At 53.4% G+C, this 18336-nt stretch overlaps 2 protein-coding genes and 1 long non-coding RNA gene across 4 annotated transcripts; 1 reads left to right on the forward strand and 2 right to left on the reverse strand.

Annotated features, from left to right (window-relative positions):
• Positions 1-854: 854 nt before the first annotated feature.
• On the forward strand, positions 855-18257 carry LOC138989378 (uncharacterized). Of its 2 annotated transcripts, none has more exons than XR_011465586.1 (4): positions 855-1395; positions 6158-6225; positions 15476-15705; positions 17268-18257. It is a non-coding gene; the product is annotated as an uncharacterized lncRNA (long non-coding RNA). The 2 variants fall into 2 exon arrangements; XR_011465587.1 differs by having other exon boundaries at positions 1276-1395; positions 15548-15705; positions 17268-18255.
• On the reverse strand, positions 1402-5200 carry REM2 (RRAD and GEM like GTPase 2). The gene is made up of 5 exons (XM_005895455.2): positions 5023-5200; positions 3490-3831; positions 3200-3273; positions 2276-2483; positions 1402-1885 (listed from the first exon to the last, which is right to left on the reverse strand). The coding sequence occupies exons 1-5, from the start codon at positions 5123-5125 to the stop codon at positions 1590-1592; spliced, it is 1023 nt and encodes a 340-aa protein (XP_005895517.1). The 5' UTR covers positions 5126-5200; the 3' UTR covers positions 1402-1589.
• Positions 8810-14617, reverse strand: LRP10 (LDL receptor related protein 10). The gene is made up of 7 exons (XM_005895456.3): positions 14016-14617; positions 13570-13614; positions 12943-13078; positions 11636-11826; positions 10503-11520; positions 10022-10151; positions 8810-9925 (listed from the first exon to the last, which is right to left on the reverse strand). Exons 1-7 carry the CDS (start codon positions 14044-14046, stop codon positions 9338-9340), a joined length of 2139 nt encoding a protein of 712 aa, XP_005895518.1. The 5' UTR covers positions 14047-14617; the 3' UTR covers positions 8810-9337.
• Positions 18258-18336: the final 79 nt, after the last annotated feature.

The raw sequence follows: 18336 nt of genomic DNA on the forward strand, positions 1-18336 counted from the left end.
ACCATTAAATATCAAGCAGACATGAGTGGAATCCCAGTTCTATTGCTTATTAACCTCAGGCAAGTAAAAGAGGTAGTAACACCTTATAGTCATTCAAGAATTGAGATAAAGTGAATAAAGTCCTAAGATCATCATCTCACCACCCGTGCTAGGCTGGTTCCCCTTGGCTGCTCCTCAGCTGCAAGGACTCAGACATCCTTTCCATCGAGCTCTGGGAACCTGGGTAAGGTGGAGTGGAGGCCTGGCCCCCAGATGCTCAGGTAGCTGTATCCTCTGTGTAGGCATGAGGGGAGTTGCTGCCTCTGCTCTTTGTTCAAACTCATGGCTCAGGCAGCAGCAGGCGTGGGCGTCCCCAGGAGAGGCACTGACAGCTTCAGTACTCACACGGGCCTTGCAGGTGACAGCTGGGGTGGTGGGGCCCTGCCAGGGAAGGTGCAGGACGACCCCATTAAACCCCAGCTGGTGGGCCTCCCTGTTGGAGGTGGGCCCCACCTTGAACCATCCCAGGTCACAGCTGAGAGTAGTTCTTGGCACACAATGTAGCCTCCAGCCTGCTCCTTGCAGGATTAAGGGGTAAGGAAATGGGGACTTGATCACTGAGTTATCGAATTATTCTAGCAGGTCCCTACTCCTCTCCAGGCCTGTTTTTTCACTGGCAAAGGGACAAGTTGGACTCTGTTCTCTAGGGACCTTTTTCGCCTTGTCATGGACTACTCAGACTAAGTTCCGGAGCCTCCCTAGAACTGTTAGACAAGAAAACTTAGGCTCATAGGTGCAGGGAACCTAAATCCATCCATCCCTTTCTTGGGAGCTTTGAGAACAGAGAGTCAAAGTGAGCAAGTGCAGTAGAAAAATTCTTTATTGAAAAGAGAAAGGTGGTCCCCTTGGTGGTGCCTCCTGGGTCCTGGCCAAAGGCAGGTTGCCACCCCTCAAATCTTCAGGCAAAAGTCTCTGCGCGCCTTACCTTTAATAACCTTAAAGGGGAAGTGCCGTGGTGCCACGGTAAGTCCCAGAATCTGAAGAACACCGGTTCCAGGCCCTTGCCTTTAAGAACTTATTAAGGGCAAAGTGGGCAAGTGCAGCAGATCAGAGTTGGGACGCTGTAGGAAAGTCTCAAAGAAGAGGCTCTGTGACTTTAAGTATCTCTTACGATGAGGCATGTTCGCGCTGAGTACAATGGTGGGAAACTGTAAAGAAGTCTAGTAAGCTCTGTTCCAGTTTTTGCTTTTAGCATCTCTTTACAGGAGAGGTGGTCAAGCGCGAATTAATAAAAAAGAAAATCCCTTACAAAACTACTTCCCCCCCCCCGCCCGCCGGAAGCCGCCCCGCCCACTGGCCGCGGCTCGCCCTCCGCGGGTCCGCGTCCTCTCTTTCCAGGAGCCTCGAAGCCGGGAGGTAAACGGAGAGCGCGTGGAGCGGGTGGGGCGACGCCCGCCGGGGTCTGGGGGCGGGGGGTCCGCCTCCCGCGGTCACAGCAAGGTGTCCCGGCAGTTTTTGGTTTCCTAGACGGTCTTCTTGGAGGAAGCCGGGCGACGGCGGGGCGGGGCTAGGGGGCGGGTAGAGAGCGCAGTGACCATGGCGACCACGGCTCAGAGCACGGAGAGGTCGTGGCACGATCTGGAGCGCTGCTTAAAGAACTTGGCGTTGCGCGGCACCAGGTTGGCAAGGAAGCGCTTGGCCTTCTTGGTGAGGCTCTCGCGACGCGCAGGCGGAGCGAGGCCCTCGGGGCTGCCCCACTCGGGCCGCGGGCCCCCGGCGCCATTCCGGCCCCGCCGCAGCCGGATCTGGCGCACCGCTCCTTCGAAGAGCTCCCTCGTGTTGTGGTGCAGCGCGGCCGACGTCTCGATGTGCTTGCAGCTCAGTGTCCCTGCCAGATGGCGGCCCTCTACAGGAAGGGACCTCTTCAGGCGCCCGCCCGCCCACTGGGCTGCGCTGGGCCCGGGATGGGGGCGAGGCTGGACCTGGGGGCTCCAGGGCGTGCAGTGAAAAGGGATTGGGGCAAGTCAATCGCTTGCACAGAGGGAACAAGCAAGGATCAATTGGAGGGCGATGGTGATGCAGAAGGGGAGGGAGTAAAGGGCCTTCAGAAGAGGTGAGGGGGAGTGAAGAGAGGGTCTCAAGCCCTAGGCGTGGGCATTGAAAGTCTGCCCTTAACCTGGGGCCAATTGCAATTTTGTGCACCTTGGAGGGTAAAAGGGCCTTATGGAGAAGAGATGACCTGGAAAGGAGAGACTCCTCTGAGATTACAAATATGGATGAGGTTCAGGGTACTCACCCTCCAGTGAGACCTCCCGGGAGCGGGCCAGGTCACTCTTGTTTCCAACAAGGATGACAGGCAGATCGTGGTGGGGCCTCCCAGCCCTGAGCCGAAGTAGGGTCTCTGGAACTTTGGAGAAGCTTCGTCGGTCGGTGACTGAGAAGACGATGAGAAAGGCATCCCCCGTCTGAAGGCAGTGGTCCCGCAGCCACCCCCCTGCATCCCCCTGCAGATGGGCAGAAAGTTGTGGGATGTCAGGGCTGGGGGCACAGAAGAACCTGCCCAGCACCTGCACCTCAGGGATGAGGCACCAGGATGTGAGGGCAAAGCCATCTGCTTAGGACACAGAGCATTCTGCCAAACACATCCAGTACTGAGAGTGTGTTTGTGGAGGGGGGAGAAGTTTGTAATACGAGCCCCACATGGGCAAATGGGGGACATAGGATCCTAGACTAGGGTAGTCCATCCTACTTTCTTATGCCTAAGCTCTTCAAAAGTGAATGCTATTCAAGTGTATGCAATCTGGCCCCTCATTTCTGCATAGTAATCATTTATGTCCATATAGTCACAGGGCCTCACTTTTTCTTCCTTCCCTGACATTACAAAGCCCCGAGCTCCTGTCCTGTCAGATCAGTCTCTTCTAGGCTAAAAAATGTACAGAGTGGGTCTATTTCAGGGTTTCCAGCCTGGCTTCCAGCTGCAGAGTTTGTCAAATTCAGATCCTAACATTCCCTCTGGGTCAGAAGATCCTGGAAACCAAACAGCAGTTCTCAATGCTATGGTGTGTACATGGGTGTCAGCCTTTGCTCTCTGAGACCATATATATGAAGGGTCAGGTTCCATTACTGTTAAAACCAGGGTACCAGCCTTTAGCCAAGACTTTGCCCCTCCTCAGTTCTTCTAGGTTTCATCATCTGCTTGCAGCCACATCTTAGTTCTTACCTGTTCCCAGATGTCATAAACAACTAGAGTCACTTCCTCCTTATCCACCATGATGCGTCTCTCATAGGTGTCCTCTGTTGGGAAATAGAGACAAGGAACAGAGCCCATTAGGAGGCTCCCCAACACCTGTAAGACCTAGTAAACAGGGACCCCCTCCAGAGAGGTTGCCACAGAAAGCATTGGAACAGTTTCTAGGTTCTGGGCTCCAGGACTGCACATGCTTTGAGCTCTTCCATCCCTGACTAGGGCTCCAGAGGTGCCCTCAACCCTTGCAGGGCTCCCCCAAATACCTGGGTTCTCCAGCTCGTGAGCACTGTCTCCCTGGAGACCACCGAAAGTGCCTGCTAGGGTGCTCTTGCCCACGCCGCTCTCCCCCACCAGCATGACCTTGAAGATGCCATCCTTTTGGGTGGGGGCTGCCTCCCCTGAGCCCAGGGAGTCAGAAGAGCCAGAGGATGAGGCTTGAGGTGGCCAATCAAGTTCATCTACAGCCTGGGCCCGCCGCAGCTGGTGCTTGTAGGGGACAGGCATACTGCCTCTTCGTCTGGGGGCCCCTAGGGCAGGGGGTGGCCTGCCCCGGTCCAACCCTGCCAACAGTTTCTCTGGCTTCTTCAGCAGTGTGGCATCTGCTTCTGGGGGGGGCAAAGAGAAGGAAGCTATGAGTGGGGTAGGCCTAGCCATCTGGCTGTTCCAGCCTCAGAGGCCCTGTCGATGACCATGACCCAGAAGGAGCTGATAATTTTAGTCTGACCTCTTCCATAGAACACCAGAAGCCTGAACTGGTGGGGCTCCCAGGAGCTGACCTGAAGGCTTGCCCAGCGTGGTTCCAGCCACAACCTGTTCAAAACATGCCTCATGCAGGGGAGGCACCTGTGCGCAGGCTCACACACCCACTCACACTTCACACTGACACACAGTCACACCCCCAGACTAGGCCTCTGGCCGGGTTGGGGAGAGGGGCTGCCACTCCTTCCACTGAGAGGCCCTGCCCTCTCCCGCTTCCTGCGTCGGCTGATCTCCACACTGGGGAGGGGCCCAGAAATGAGCTACTGCCCTGGTTCTGGGGGTGGGTACTGACAAGAGTCAAAAACTTTGTGGGGAACCGCTTCCCAAGGAAGGGCCTTTTCTTTGAGATGTGTGTGTTGGGTCTCCATGGGTGTGTGGGAGGGGCTGCCTCTTCCCATGGCCCTGTAGGGACGTGCCCCGGTGCATGGCTGTGTGTGAGTCCTACTGCACCCTTGGCTGTCCCTGTGAGTCCCAGACAATATTCTGTTCATGGCTAGGTGGAGGGAGGGAGAGAGAGAAATAGCGAGAGAGCGGGAGCAGGGAGAGTGACAGTGCACGGGTCAGGGTAACTGGAGGAGGAAGGAGACACAACAAAGGGGGATGCAGAGAGGCTGGAAATAGCCCAGGATCAATACTTGACTGGCAGCCAGGGCATCCAGGAGCCAGAGAAACCCTTACAACAGGTCCCCAGGGTAGCCCCCTGCCCGTGATTCCCAGGCTTGTGGGCTGGCTGCCCCTTGTCTTTCCCCTTTCCCTCCTGCCCATCCCAACCTCTCAGGAATGAGGCAGACGTAGGGGCTAAGTACCAGTTTCTCCAGCAAAGCCCTGGGTGATGGGTGAAGGGACATTTAGGCAGCCCCCCCTCTACCCCCGCTACTTAGCCCAGCCCTAGTGTAGGCAGGTGGCTCCCTCATTTCTCCAGTGGCTCTTCCCCTCTTGTTGGGTTCAAGCTCCTTCAACCCCTAGTTCTGACCTCCCACCAGAGCTTCAGCTACCACCCGCACGGTTTCAGCCAGAAACTGCAGCTTAGCTCTCACCTGGTGTGGGTGTCTCTGGAGGAGAGGCCTGGTGGCTGCTGGAGGGGCAGAGTGCTGTGGTTTCCGTGTCGGTGTCCATGTCGGTGTCGAAGTCCGTATGCATCGTTGTGCGTGTGCAGCCCGGCAGCTTGCAGCACCCGCTCGCTCACTCAGCAGTACTGTCAGCTTTTCCCTTTAAATACCACCCCCCCGCCCGCCATGCTCACCACCCCCCCACACCTGGGGAGATAGCCCCGCCCCCTGATGAGGTCACATATGCTAATAAGCCGTGATGTCAGCGGGATTCCCTCCTTTCTGCCCCCCCTTCCTTTGTGTAGCTTCCTTCTGGGAGTACACCCACAGCGGAGTCTGGTTAACATGTGAACAGAACAAAGTCAGAGGGGCAGAAGAGACAGGTTCAGATAAGTGGGGAGAGGGGTTATGGGTAAAGGAGCTGAGGATGGGAGGAAGCAAGGATCCAGGACCTGGGTGGTCTTTATCCAGAAGCTAGGACTATGTGTCATTTGTCTGCATATCCCAACCCCTTAGCCCAACGTTCAGCCCAGAGTGGGTGCCCAGTAGCTAGATGGTGGGGCTAAAGGAAGAAACCAAAAAGACAGGGACAGGACAGCCACCCTGCCACCAAGCTTTCCTGACGCCCCCTCCTTCCACCTGTCGCCCCTTCTGGGCTAAGACCCACAAAAGTACCCATTTCCCAGCCTGGCCGCTAGGCAGATGGGGACTTTGAGGAGGGAGACATGGCGCTTTGTTTGGGCAGCTTTGGTTTTTTACTTGGTTCCAGTGGGTACAAACCACTGTGGAGACTTCCCACCTGTCCCTCCGTGCCAGGCCCACCTGCTCCTGTTAATCAGAGCAGGAAAAAGGGGAGGGGCAGCTAGCCATCTGGAAGTTCCCAGTCCGGAGGCAGGCAAGCCCCCTCAGTGCTCTCTGGAACAGCCCTAAGCCTTCTGGGCTATACCGGGAGGACACGGTGACACCCACCTCTCTGGGGGAAGCCAAGATAGAGGCACCTCTCTACTGCGCCTTTTCTGCCAGGGCCCTTTCACTTTAGGCTCCCACTCTTGTCTTCTGACATCCTCAAGGACCCAAACACACATTTCGATTTACTGGCCCCTTCTCACCCCATTTTTTTCAGATGCTGTGCTAAGCACCTTCCTGAATTACCTCCTTTCATCCTCATGATCCTGAGGCTCAGAGTGATAGGTGAGTGGCCTGTCCTCCAAATCAATCATGCAGCTGGAAAATGGGGACACCATGATTCCCACCCAGATCCTTCCAGTGCCAGAGACTATCTTTCATCTCTGTCTTTGTCTTAAATATTCCAGCTGTCTCCTATTATTGGGAACAATCTTTATTGCCATCTTCAGTGGATTTTTCCGACTGAAGCAAATAGTCATATGGGGATTACTAGTGCAGTATGTGGATGGAGGTCAATTACAGGGCAACAGTGTAGGGTCTAGCGGAAGCAGAACTATTAAGCAGCTACAATCCTCGTGTACTTCACTGGATAGACTTACAGTCCTCAATCACAGCCTACTTGTCCTTAACTTTATTCACAATCTTAATGTTCCACCTGTGTTCCTGTACTTGAAGATTAGAAGTACATCTATAGCAGCTAGTGACCCCTACAGTAGCTAATAGTAAGAGAAACAACATCACAGAAAACTTTTAAAGCAGTCCTTTTAAAAAGTGGCCTAAGGTCATCTAGCATTAAGGCGAATAGCTTTTCTGACACTGTTCACAGCTTCTGAAGACATTGCTGCAGAGTTCTTTGGTTTCTGAGTGATCCTCAGCTATCCAGAAGGATTTATGTTATATTGCAGATGTGCTGAAGATGAGTGTAATGTTTTAGAATGACTTCCTTCCAAAATGAGTTTTTTAAAAGTTTTAAATTACAAAGGGGTGAGCTTTATATATCTGGAAAGCTCATTTAGATGGTAGAATTCATTTCTATGATACTAGATAAGAGTGCCAGTGTCTGCAGAGCCCAGCGAGGACTCTTGACCATGACTTCTGCTGGCTCTCAATCTAGCCTCAGGCCACAGATGCAGGCTGGGTTTCATCTTGAACCATCATCTCTCTCATCCCACTGGTAAGTGGCTGTGCACTTGCCCGGCTTGAGGCTCCCTCAGGAATTGGAGGTTCTGTATAATAATGGGACAGACTGAGATTTGAAACTGAGCGGATCCAGGTTTAACTCTGCCTCTCAATAGAGACTGGACCAGTCTTGTAATTCTTCTGAAGCTGCTGTGACCTGTGAATTGGGGCTGTGGTATCCATGGCACAGCTTCGTTGTGAGGGTTAGCTACACCCGATAAAGGGTCTGATATGCAGCAGGTTCCCCTGCCATTTGGTGCTCCACAGCCTCAGGCTGTGTGGCTGGGTATCCCTCTCCCTTCCCAGCGCGGCCTGGAGCTTGCTTTAGGCCCAGATTCTGCTCCTTAAGAACCAAATTCTGGTATCTGCTCAGATTGTCTGATTCTCAGGCTGATTCCCATCTCATAACTGAGATCACCTCCCTCCTTCCCACCAAGGGCCTTTGCTTGAGTCCCATGCCCTGGTACAGGGTATCTTATCTTGAAAGGATTTGGAGTCACCTCATTTCTTTTTCCTTGGGCCATGGTGAAAATAAACTTGGGTGACAGCCCCCCAGTGTCTCACCCTTACCTGGATATGAGCCTCTGTCTTCATATCCCATTATGCCAGTACAAGGTCAACCCTGTCTCCCTGCCACTGGGGCTTCCCTAGGCTCCTGCTTGCTGGAAGGAAATGCTGAACAGTTAGTGCTGGGTGTGAGGACACTGATAGGGTGTAGGCAACAGGGCGCCTCCAGCAGAGGGGTGGGGATAGGCCAGGCCAGGCAGGAAGGGGAAAATGAACCTAAGGGGGAGCCCATTTCTCTGGGGACTGATTCTGTTAGGGAATGCCTCAGCTCTGCTTCTGTAGGCATCACACCAACTTCCATAGGCTCTTTCTACATCCTTTGTCCCCATTAATTTTCCTTTTAAACTCTGGGACAGCTCTGTCACCTTGCTTACCACAGACTGGTAAGCAAGCGTATGTCCCAGCAGTTCTCACTGGTCATTCCCTCCATTACCCTCTCCAGCTCTTTGGGGCCCTCCTACAGCCCTAGCCCTCACTGTCTGCTTAGTTTGCTTATCCTGTGGCCTCTCACCTTGCCTAAAATCCACAACTCTATTCCAACTACTGACAGCATTCTTTAGGATCTAGTTTGGACCCTCTTCCAGAAAGACCTCTTGGATTTGGCCAAGGTGATGCTAGCATCTTCATACCCTGAATGATGATGATTTTTCTCTGGACGCATCTTTGTCTGCTTTGGGGCATGCTGGACAAGAGTTCATCTGTCTTCCTTAGGACAGACTGAAATGCTTGGTGGGGTGGAGGATGGGGGGCAGAGTGCTTCACCAGGGACAGTCTGCTTCTGTGATAAGTGATCTGAGAGTTCTCCATAAATGGGAAGTTTCCTAGCTGCAGGGCCCTGCTGGCTCACGAATTCTGAGAGCCTGGCAGTAAGGAGGCTTGGTGCTCACTGCTGGTGTCAGGCACTATACAGATGGGCCCCTGGCAGTAAGTGGAGATAGAGAGGCTTACTCTTGGGGTTCCTAGAATTTTCTTACCCTCTGAGTGGTATAAAAACTAAGGATGGGTGATCTGAAGATAAACAGGAAAAGGGCAGAGAAAAGGCCTTTATAGCGAGGAGCAAGGTGAGGGGAGCATAAGCTGAGCTAGGTAGAGAGGCGGGGCCCAGCACAGCTCACTTACAGGCTGAAATTTCTGATTCCTTTATTTTTCAACCTTGGCTTCCTGGGCAACAACCTAGCTATGGGACAGAAGCATTTGTTGTGCTCTTTTTATGAGCCAGGCCTTGTAGGAGGGATCACTGTTGGCAAAACCTCAGGCCCTGCCCAAATCCTCCCTTGGGGGCTGGAGGTCTCCAGCCAGTTGGCATTCTGGTGCTTAAGGCCACTTTTGGATGGGTTTGGCAAGGATGGAGTGTCCAGGCCCATGACCCTTTAAGAACTTTACTTTTTAAAAACAGCCACCAACCGGTGGCAGTGTGGGGAGAGGGTGGTGGTGGACTGTGGTCTCTGGCCATGCACAGGGGGAGCTCTGTGAGGGCCCTCTCCCTGTCTGAGGGACACCTAACTTGATAGCAGCTACCTGGGATCAACAGGAGGCCCATCAAGTCCCCTCAGACTGAGGGACAGGGAAGGAAGTAGTGGATGGGAAGCTGAGCTGCCCTCTATAGGGTTGCTGTCCCTGTGAACAGAATGCCCAAGGGAGCTAGGTCACCTCAGGCCAGCAGTGGCTCATCCTCCGCTTCGACCACCCAGACCCCAGGTTCAGCCAGTGGCACCAGCAGCACATCGTCCTCATCCTCTGGGGACAGGACTGTTGTGTGGGGTCCAGGTGACGCCCGGGTTGGTCCAGGGGGCCGCAGGCTGGGCAGGAGGCGGCCTCGCAGGGCCTGTACCACTCCAGACAGCAGTGATGGCTCCAAGGGCACCGCAGGCAGTGGCCCTGGGGCTTCAGGGACAGTAGGACAGGCTGGGGATGTGCTGGCAGGTGGCAGTGGAGCCTTGACAGGCAGCGGGGGTGCCTGATCCCCATCTTGCCCACCCACTGCCCCGCCCTCATGGGCTGGACCTGTGCTGCCATCTAAGGTCTCAGGAGGAGCAGTGGATGGTGTGGCCTGGGATCTGGTTTCAGGGGTCCGGGCTGGGGGGTTGGTTCGGGGAAGCAAGCCCCAGCGGCGAAGACGGCGCACCAGGCGGCGCATAGAGCGGCCCCGCTGGCGGCGGCGGGCACCAGAGGTGCTCCCTGGAGTCATGTCCTGGCGCAGGATCTGTAGCAGAGAACGCAGATTGCCCAGAACAGAGTTCTGCAAGGAGAGGAGGAAGACATCAGAGTTGGAAGGGGTGGGAACAGCCACAGGGGTCTGGAGCGGCAGGTGGTCTGGTTGGGGAGGGTGACTTACATCATTAGGGTTCTCTGTAGGGAAGTCCTCTACAGGAGGGATGGCGCCCTGGGCAATGAGCTGCCCGTAGGAGGGAGGCGCCTGCTGCTGCACAATCTCGGCCTCCATCCGGGAGAGGGGGGCGAAGATGCTGGAAGGCATGAGGGCTGCTCAGTCACAGGTGCCGGTGACCAGAGCTGCCTATCCCAGCCCAGACAGGCCTCTTTACTCCACACCCAGGCCAGGATACCCGGCATTATGCCCTGGCTCTCCAAAATCATCTGAGGTCTCCCTCCTTCCTTGAGGTGGCTTTCGAGATCTAGATCTGTCCCTCCCTCAGGGGAGCACACCTGCCCCCAAGTGAGACAGCCCCAGGAGCGCAGCCAGCAGCTGGCCACAGAGCCTGTCCCCCACGTGCGCATCCTCAGGCCTCCTGTGGCCACACGGGCCCTGTCCCACCCTCAGGGCCCACTTCTCTACCGCCAGCTGCACTCCCACTGACCTGTACTCCTGGGTGCGAATGGCATAGAGCTTGCAGGTGCAGCCCAGGGCGATGACCAGTAGCAAGCCGCACACAAGGCTGCCAATGACGGCAGCGGTAATGACCTTGCGGGGCAGGGCGTAGGAGCAGTCCCACTCGTCACTGCCGTCAGCACAGTCCGGCTGCCCGTCGCACACCCACGTCTCATACACGCACTTCTCATCCCGGCACCGGAAGTTGCCTGGCTGGCAGTGGCGACAGCGTCTCTCATCTGCTCCATCGGCACAGAAGGTCTGGTAGTTACAGCGGTCAGTGGGCAGGTAGCAGGCTGTGGCCCCAGGGGTGCCGGCGGCCCCACAGGGGTAGTGTCCAGGTGGGCAGCTGGGGCAGTTCTCCTCGTCCGTGCCATCTGCACAGTCCCATGAGCCGTCGCAGCGCTGTGCCTCGCTGTAGCAGCGCTCGCCGAGGCCTTCGCTAGCCCCCAAGCCAGAGCTTAAGCCGCACGGTCGGTCCCAAGGCAAGCAGTAGCCCCGCACATGGTAGGTGGCATTGAAGCCCCGACCAGTGCTCCAAGGGACTGTGCGGTAGTCCACTGTGGCCTGGCCAGACAGCGTCTCCACAGTGACAGCCTTGCCATTACTGAAGCGGGTGAGGCTGCGCAGCAGTCGGAGGGTCTCGAGGGGCCCCGCGCCGTCATATACACGCACTGCATCGTCATAGCCTAGATCCAAGGCCGTGAAGCGCACTGCCAGGCGCCGGCCATCACGTGGGTCCAGCAGCCAGCGGCAAGACTGGGGGTGGGAGACTGAGGCCAGGTGTGAGTATCCGAAGGAGGAGAAGACCCCATAGAAGTCTTCTAAGGTGTGATTGCAGGGTGGGGTGAGGACAGGGGCTAGGGCCAAGTCAGGGAAGGGGTCTGAGCTGCAACCTGCCTCGTCAGAGCCATCGCCACAGGCGTCGACCCCATCACAGCGCTGGAGCAGGGGCACACAGCGGTGGTTCAGGCACTGGAACTCCTCCTGCAGGCACATCAGCCAATCTGCAGAGGCACCACGGAGAGGGGCTGTGAAGCACTGGGGCGGGCCGGATCCTCCCCTCCTCCCTGGGGCTTCCATTGCCTGTTCTAAGTGCCACATCAGCCCTGTCCAGCCCACCTTGGCTGTAAGAGAGCAGGAAGCCCTGGCCCATGGGAGCTCTGGCCCCGACATAGCTGTAGGTGATGGTGACGTTGCCTCCAGGCAGTTGCAGAGGGCTGGCAGGTGCCTCGCACAGGGAGATCTGCGGCTGGACGGGGGAGCGCAGGGTTAAGCGCTCTGAGCCACAGGCCAGATGCAGTTTTTGGAACCTACAGGGGTGAAGGAGAGCAGGACGTAAGGTATGCCTGACCGCTGCTGGCTTCTTCTCCCCCGACAGTTGTCAAGCCTCTTCTACCCCAAGCAGCACAAACACCTGCTTATCCACAATCCAAACGGTCAGATGAAAATGCAGTTAGCCAAATTCCTTTGTAATCAAGGCAACAGCCCTAACAGAGGCCCATGGTACCTGAGACCATGCGTACATCTTAGAGCCTCTTGGAAAAACTGCCTTGTGCTCTGGACCGAGTTAGATTCATTGCTTTCCTGCTGTTGCAGCACTGTCACCCAAGCATGGTGCCGGCGACTACTGTAAGCTTAATTAACCAGAATTCACCATCCCTCCCAGTGCCCAGTGGTGAGACCTGAGATCACTGTAGCATTCTGATCCCTCTGCTCCAACAAGCTCTCCCCAGACGGCCTCTCTTTTCCCTTATTCTTTTCTGGGTAAATCTATGGGAAGTGAACTGTGTGAAGCAAACAGCCAGGTACTTAACGTGGGCCCCAACCCCACAGCCCAAGGTTGGAGGAGCCCAGGGAGACCTGGACTGTTCAAAAGATCTGAGGAGGCTGAGGAAGGTTCTGGAGTGACTGTTGTCCTTCAGAGATGACAGGACCCAAGCTAGATGTCCACTCCAGTCCACCTGCAATTCATTGTGTCTGGCCCCAAACAAGCCAGGCTTTTAGGGCAGATGACGCCAAATCTAACTCTCCTCTTTCCCGTGGACAGGATGGAAGCTCCATGGAGAAGTGCTCCCTGAAGGCTTCTCCCTGGTAAAGGTGCGGGAGTAGGGGAAAGGTCGGAGAAGGCAATGGCACCCCACTCCAGTACTTTTGCCTGGAAAATCCCATGGATGGAGGATCCTGGTAGGCTGCAATCCATGGGGTCGCTAAGAGTCGGACACGACTGAGCGACTTCGCTTTCACTTTTCACTTTCATGCATTGGAGAAGGAGATGGCAACCCACTCCAGTGTTCTTGCCTGGAGAATCCCAGGGATGGGGGAGCCTGGTGGCTGCCATCTATGGCGTCACACAGAGTCAGACACGACTGAAGTGACTTAGCATAGCATAGCATAGGGGAAAGGTATAGGGTTGTGCCTGCACTCACCTGACCGTTACCGTCTGCTCCTTCCTGCCCAGGATGAGCCAGGTACAGTTGGCAGGGGAGCTGCGGCTGTCCCGGCCCACAGGCCTCTGTAAGGTGCCTTGCACTTCCAAGAGCACCGCTGGTGGGTCCTCACAGGCTAGAGAAAGAGAGGAATGTAGGGGCATCAGTCAAGAGCCCCTTACCATCACACCCCTGCCCAGGCTTGAGGTCTTTGAGGGCCTGGGCTCTTCGGAAGGATCACAGACACTCCCCCGCCCCAGCCACACACACACTACAGGCATAGTCTTCAGGCAGCCCCCTCTCTTCCCTCATCATAATTCCACTTTACGTATCAACACCACAAACAACATGAGGTCTGCTCTGTGCCAGCCACTGGGCCAGAAGGAACAGGAAATACTGTTTCTATCCTCAGGGAAACTACATTTTGGCTAGGCAGATCAAGGATGGATATTTGGGAAAAAAAAAAGTACATTAACTACCAGCTGAGGGCTTACGCTGGGTCTCAGTTTCCCCATCTGTAAAAAAAAGAGTGGATGACGTCCACTCTAAAACTATGGTAACTACTAGAGGAATTCAAGGAAGAGAAAGTCTTGAGTTCTCATTACCCCTGGGGCATCCTCTACTCACCAGGATTCGGGAAAATAATCCTATCTGGGTGGGCCACAGTGCCTCCTAGAGGAAGAGCGAGAAAGGGCAAGAGTCATGCTTCCGAGTTTCCTTCACCTGAGCAACTCAAGGAGGAACAAGAGCCATTTGCGGCTTCCGGGTAGTTTACGGGAAAGGGTGGTGGAGCAGAGGAAGACAGCGGTGTGTGACCTCGAAAGAAGGTCTGGCAGCACGGCCTATGGAGTGGGTACAGTGATTTACGGAAGTCAGGGGGAGACTGGGGGAACGGCTGGAGATTTCCCCGAGGCTGGGGCAGGCAGTGCCAGGGCGGCGGCAGGGGGTGGAGGGCACGACCGGGCAGGTTCAGGTGAGGAGCCGCGTAGCAGGAAGGGAGCTAGAGCCCTCTGGGCCCTGTGAGAGCCCTGGGAGCGGGGTGCTGGGCGAGTAGACTCGTTTCGGTTTCTTACCCAGGAAGAGGAGAAGGATGGCCGGCAGCATCGTGAGCCGTCCGGAGGTGCAGGAACAGTCCCGGAGCTTCCGTCGTTTATTCAGTGGGGAGGCGGCGCCGCTCCGGGCGTCCTGGCTCGCCGGTGCCGCCTCCCCGAGAGGGCTCCATGGCCCAGGCTCCCCGACCGATGCTCTAGATGCCAGGGCTGGGGACGGGTGGGGGGAGGCAGCGGCCCGGGTGCAGGGGCGGTGCCTCTAGCCAACTTCTGAGTTGTTTTCCCCGGCCGCCGCCGCGCTCTCTCCGAGGCCAGTCCCCGAAGCCGCGGAAATCGGCTCGAAGCCTGACGCTGGGGCGCGCCCTCGCCTAGAGCCCGCCCGCAGGCCGCGAGCGCTCAGGTCCAGGCCTGGCCGCCACCTGCCGGGGCTTGAGGCCACTTCCTCTTCGGGCCAAACTTTACCGACTGTCAGCCCCCAGGGCCGGCCCGGGCGCTGCTCAACTTCTCCAGCGCGTCCAGCTCGCGGAACGCGGCAGAGGAGTGGGGGAGGGGTCAGGCGACTCCGTCCAGCGCCCAGTCCCTTGCCCAGACGGCACCCCCGCCGGCCCTAGGGTTGGAGAAGCCCGGGCGGAGGAGGGGGCGGGTGACTAGCCTGGCCACACCCCTGCCAATCAACGCGCGCCCCGCCCACCCACCCGTCTTAACCCTTTTTCGGTTCTGCCGAGTCGTGTCACGCTGGCTTTTAAGGTGCTCACCCCTACTTTTAACTCTGCTTTGTTTAGTCCTTTCCGTGTAACGTTACAGTACACGTTTGTCAGAGGACCACTGCTTATTCTGTAACTGTCATGTCTTTCCTTTGGGTCCTTAAACTCTCGGTGCTTCTCTCGTCCCAATGTCTGGGATCCGGTAGCACTTTTTTTTCGTTCGCCTCTATTACAGCAATTACCACACCGTGTTATAACTATTTGTTTACTCTTTCCTGACCCCGCCCCCGCCCCGCCCCGCCCCTTCTGTGGAAACTGAAACTTCCTGTAGGTTGGGGCCTAGACTGTTTACCTTTGTACCCACAATGCTTCTCGCCTGCTGAGACACAGTAATTCAACAAACGAATAAATGGTGCCTTCTCTACTTGCTGTCTCTGTGACCTTGAGAAAATTGTTTAACTTCTCTGTGCTTCTCAAAATGGGGTTAATAATGTACAATTCAAAAAAAAATAATAATAATGTACAATTCCCTCTTAAGGTTATTGTCAACATTTAGGGAGGTAATGGAACTTGAACATCTAGGAAGTGCTTCATACCTGCTAGCAATTATTATTAGTCACAAAAGAGATATCTAATTTATGTGGGCTTGGGATTGCTGATTTCCTATGGCACTTACAGGTAATAATAGTAAACAATAAGAATAGCAGATAGTTTTTGAGCTTTTTTGTACATTTCAGCACAGATCTAAGCACTTTTCAAGTATTTCCTCTTTTAATTCAGGTGGCCAGAGTGGTAAAAAAAAAACCCTCCTGCCAGTTCAGGAGCCATAAGAAATGTGGATTCGATCCCTAGGTTGGGAAGATCGCCTGGAGGAGGGCATGACAACCCCACTCCAATATTCTTTCCTGGAGAATCCCTTGGACAGAGGAGCCTGGTGGGCTACGGTTCATAGAGTCACACAGAGTCTGACACGACTGAAGCAACTTGGAACATATGCATAGTCTTGTGAGGTACTTATTATTGTTACTCCCATGTTACAAGTAAGGAAACTCTGGCACAGACAGGTTTGGTATTGCCCAAGACCATGGATCTAGTAAATGCTGAAACAAGGGTTTGAACCTAGTGTACATTCAGAACCTCTCTACAAATGGTACAAACAGTTTTCTATTTGTGACATTTGTTGTTGACATCAGTTTTGATGTATTCAAAACTGAGACCTCAGCAGGGCCTGAAACCATAAATTTGGGCATAAAAAGGCCCTTCTTCCACTTGGATCTTGGTCCCATGCCAAGGAACTTGGTTCCTTAGTCTCTCTATGCTCCCTACTGCAACCCTTGGGATTATGATAGGTGAAATTGAACCCTAAATGTGGGAGGATGGTGTTGAACTGCAGGGCAAAGAGGCTGGGGAAATTAAAAATATTTAAGTTCTGAAAGTGATCATGGAAGTTTTAGTTAAATGCTGGCTATGTTCTCTATGCTGGGTACTTGGCAGATGCCTGGAACTTGTAAGACTTTAATGTCAGGGAGCTTACAGTCTAGTTGAAAAAAGAGAGGTCAGACACATAAATTTAAAGTCAGACAGCCATGGTAAGTACCCATGGAGGTATACTTGTGGGAAGTTTAGAAGTTAATTTAGAAGTGAAACAGGAAAAGTGATGGTGAGATGGGTAGAGTTTTAAGGGGCAAGAGGAGGAGGAAGAGAGACCATGGTCTGCGATACTGAATAAACTAAGAGTTGGAAAAAAAAAATCAAGATCTAGGCTGTTGGGAGCAGTCATCATCAGAAAGAAAGAAATGGCACCAAGTTAGAACAAACTTTCACTCTGTAAATATTTATTAGAGTGCCTTCAAAGTGCAAGGCCCTGTGCTAGCCATGAGGATTAATATTTAAGAGTGAATTTGAGCCAAAAGAAGATGAGAAGAAATCAAAGAGAACCTAGGTGCTTATAAGGAGTTTAAGCTTTAATTTGATTAGTGAGTTGAAGTGTTCACGCCCCTATAAATCCCCATAGATCATCAAGTACATTTAGAAATGGATCTTTGTGGGGAGGGAGGTGGGAGGGGGGTTCAGGATGGGGGAACACATGTACACCCATGGCTGATTCATGTCAATGTATGGCAAAAACCACTACAATATTGTAAAGTAATTAGCCTCCAATTAAAATAAATAAATTAATTTAAGAAATGAGAAAAAATACAAAAAAAAAGAGAAATGGGTCTTTGAAGATGTTCTTGGAATACTTTCAGAAATTGTGAAAAATAGTGGAAGTACTGAAAAATGGGCAGATTTCTGGTTTTCAAGATGACAATATCTAACTTTGAAAGAGTACTCACCATACCCTTGGCACTGTTTTCATCACTGCACATATATCACCTCATTTAATCTTCACCAAATCTCCAGGAAGTAGGTATTATTTTTGTCCTCATTTTATAATTGAGGAAACTGAGTAATAGATAGTCATAAACTAAGCAAGTCATTAGGTAACTTGCTCAAGATCAAACTACTAGCATGTGCAGCAGCCAAGATGCTCGGGTCTGATGTTCACATGTTGATTTCCTACCCTCCAAAGATGATAGTGGACATCTTGGAGATCAAACCAGTCAATCCTAAAGGAAATCAGTCCTGAATATTCATAGGAAGGACTGATGCTGAAGCTGAAGCTCCAGTACTTTGGCCACCTGATGCAAAGAATTGACTCATTGGAAAAGACCTCGATGCTGGGAAAGATTGAAGAAGGAGGAGAAGGGGACGACAGAGGATGAGATGGTTGGATGGTATCACCGACTCAATGGACATGAGTGTGAGCAAGCTCCGGGAGATGGTGATGGACAGGGAAGCCTGGCATGCTGCAGTCCATGGGGTTGCAAAGAGTCAGACACGACTGAGCAACTGAATTGAACTGAACTGAAAGATGGTAGTATTAGGGGTCGGGCTTTGGGGGATGCTTCCTTCTGAAGGTGGAGCCCTCAGAGTGGAACTAGTAAGAAAGGCTCTAGAGAGATCATTAGTCCTTTCCATCATGTGATGAAGTTCTGGCTGTGACGGAATGTCCAGAAAGCACTGGCTGTGAACAAGGAAGAGAGCCCTCACCAGAAGGTGACTATGCTAGCACCTTGATCCTGGTCTTCTCAATCTCCAGAACTGTGAGCAATAAATTTCTGTTATTTATAAGCTACTCAGTTGGTTGTATTTTGTTATAGTGGCCTAAGACCAAAACTTGGTACTACAAAGCTGGGATGCTGCTGTAACAAGTTCATAAGAATATGGAAACAGCTTTAGAACTGGGTGATGGGCAGAGAATGGAAGACTGGAGGTGCATGCTAGAGAAAGCCTATATTGCCATAAATGGACTGTTAAAGGTGATTCTTATGAGGGCTCAGAAAAGAAAAGCTATTGAGAGAGCCTCAATCCCTCAGAGAATACCTAACAGGATGTTGGTGTTGGAAACCGGAGGAAAGACGATCTTTAATAAACAGGCAAAGAGCTTGGTTGAATTGTGCTGTGTCCTAGTGTTTGGTGAAAGGTATTAATAGAACTTGTGAGGAATGAAATTAGATATTTGGCTGAAGAAATTTCTAAGCAAAGTGTTGAAGAAGCATCCTGGTTTCTCTTGGATGCTTATAGTAAAAATGATTTAA

Source organism: Bos mutus, chromosome 10 (assembly GCF_027580195.1).
Source record: "Bos mutus isolate GX-2022 chromosome 10, NWIPB_WYAK_1.1, whole genome shotgun sequence".
In the NCBI taxonomy this organism is placed as follows: domain Eukaryota; kingdom Metazoa; phylum Chordata; class Mammalia; order Artiodactyla; family Bovidae; genus Bos; species Bos mutus.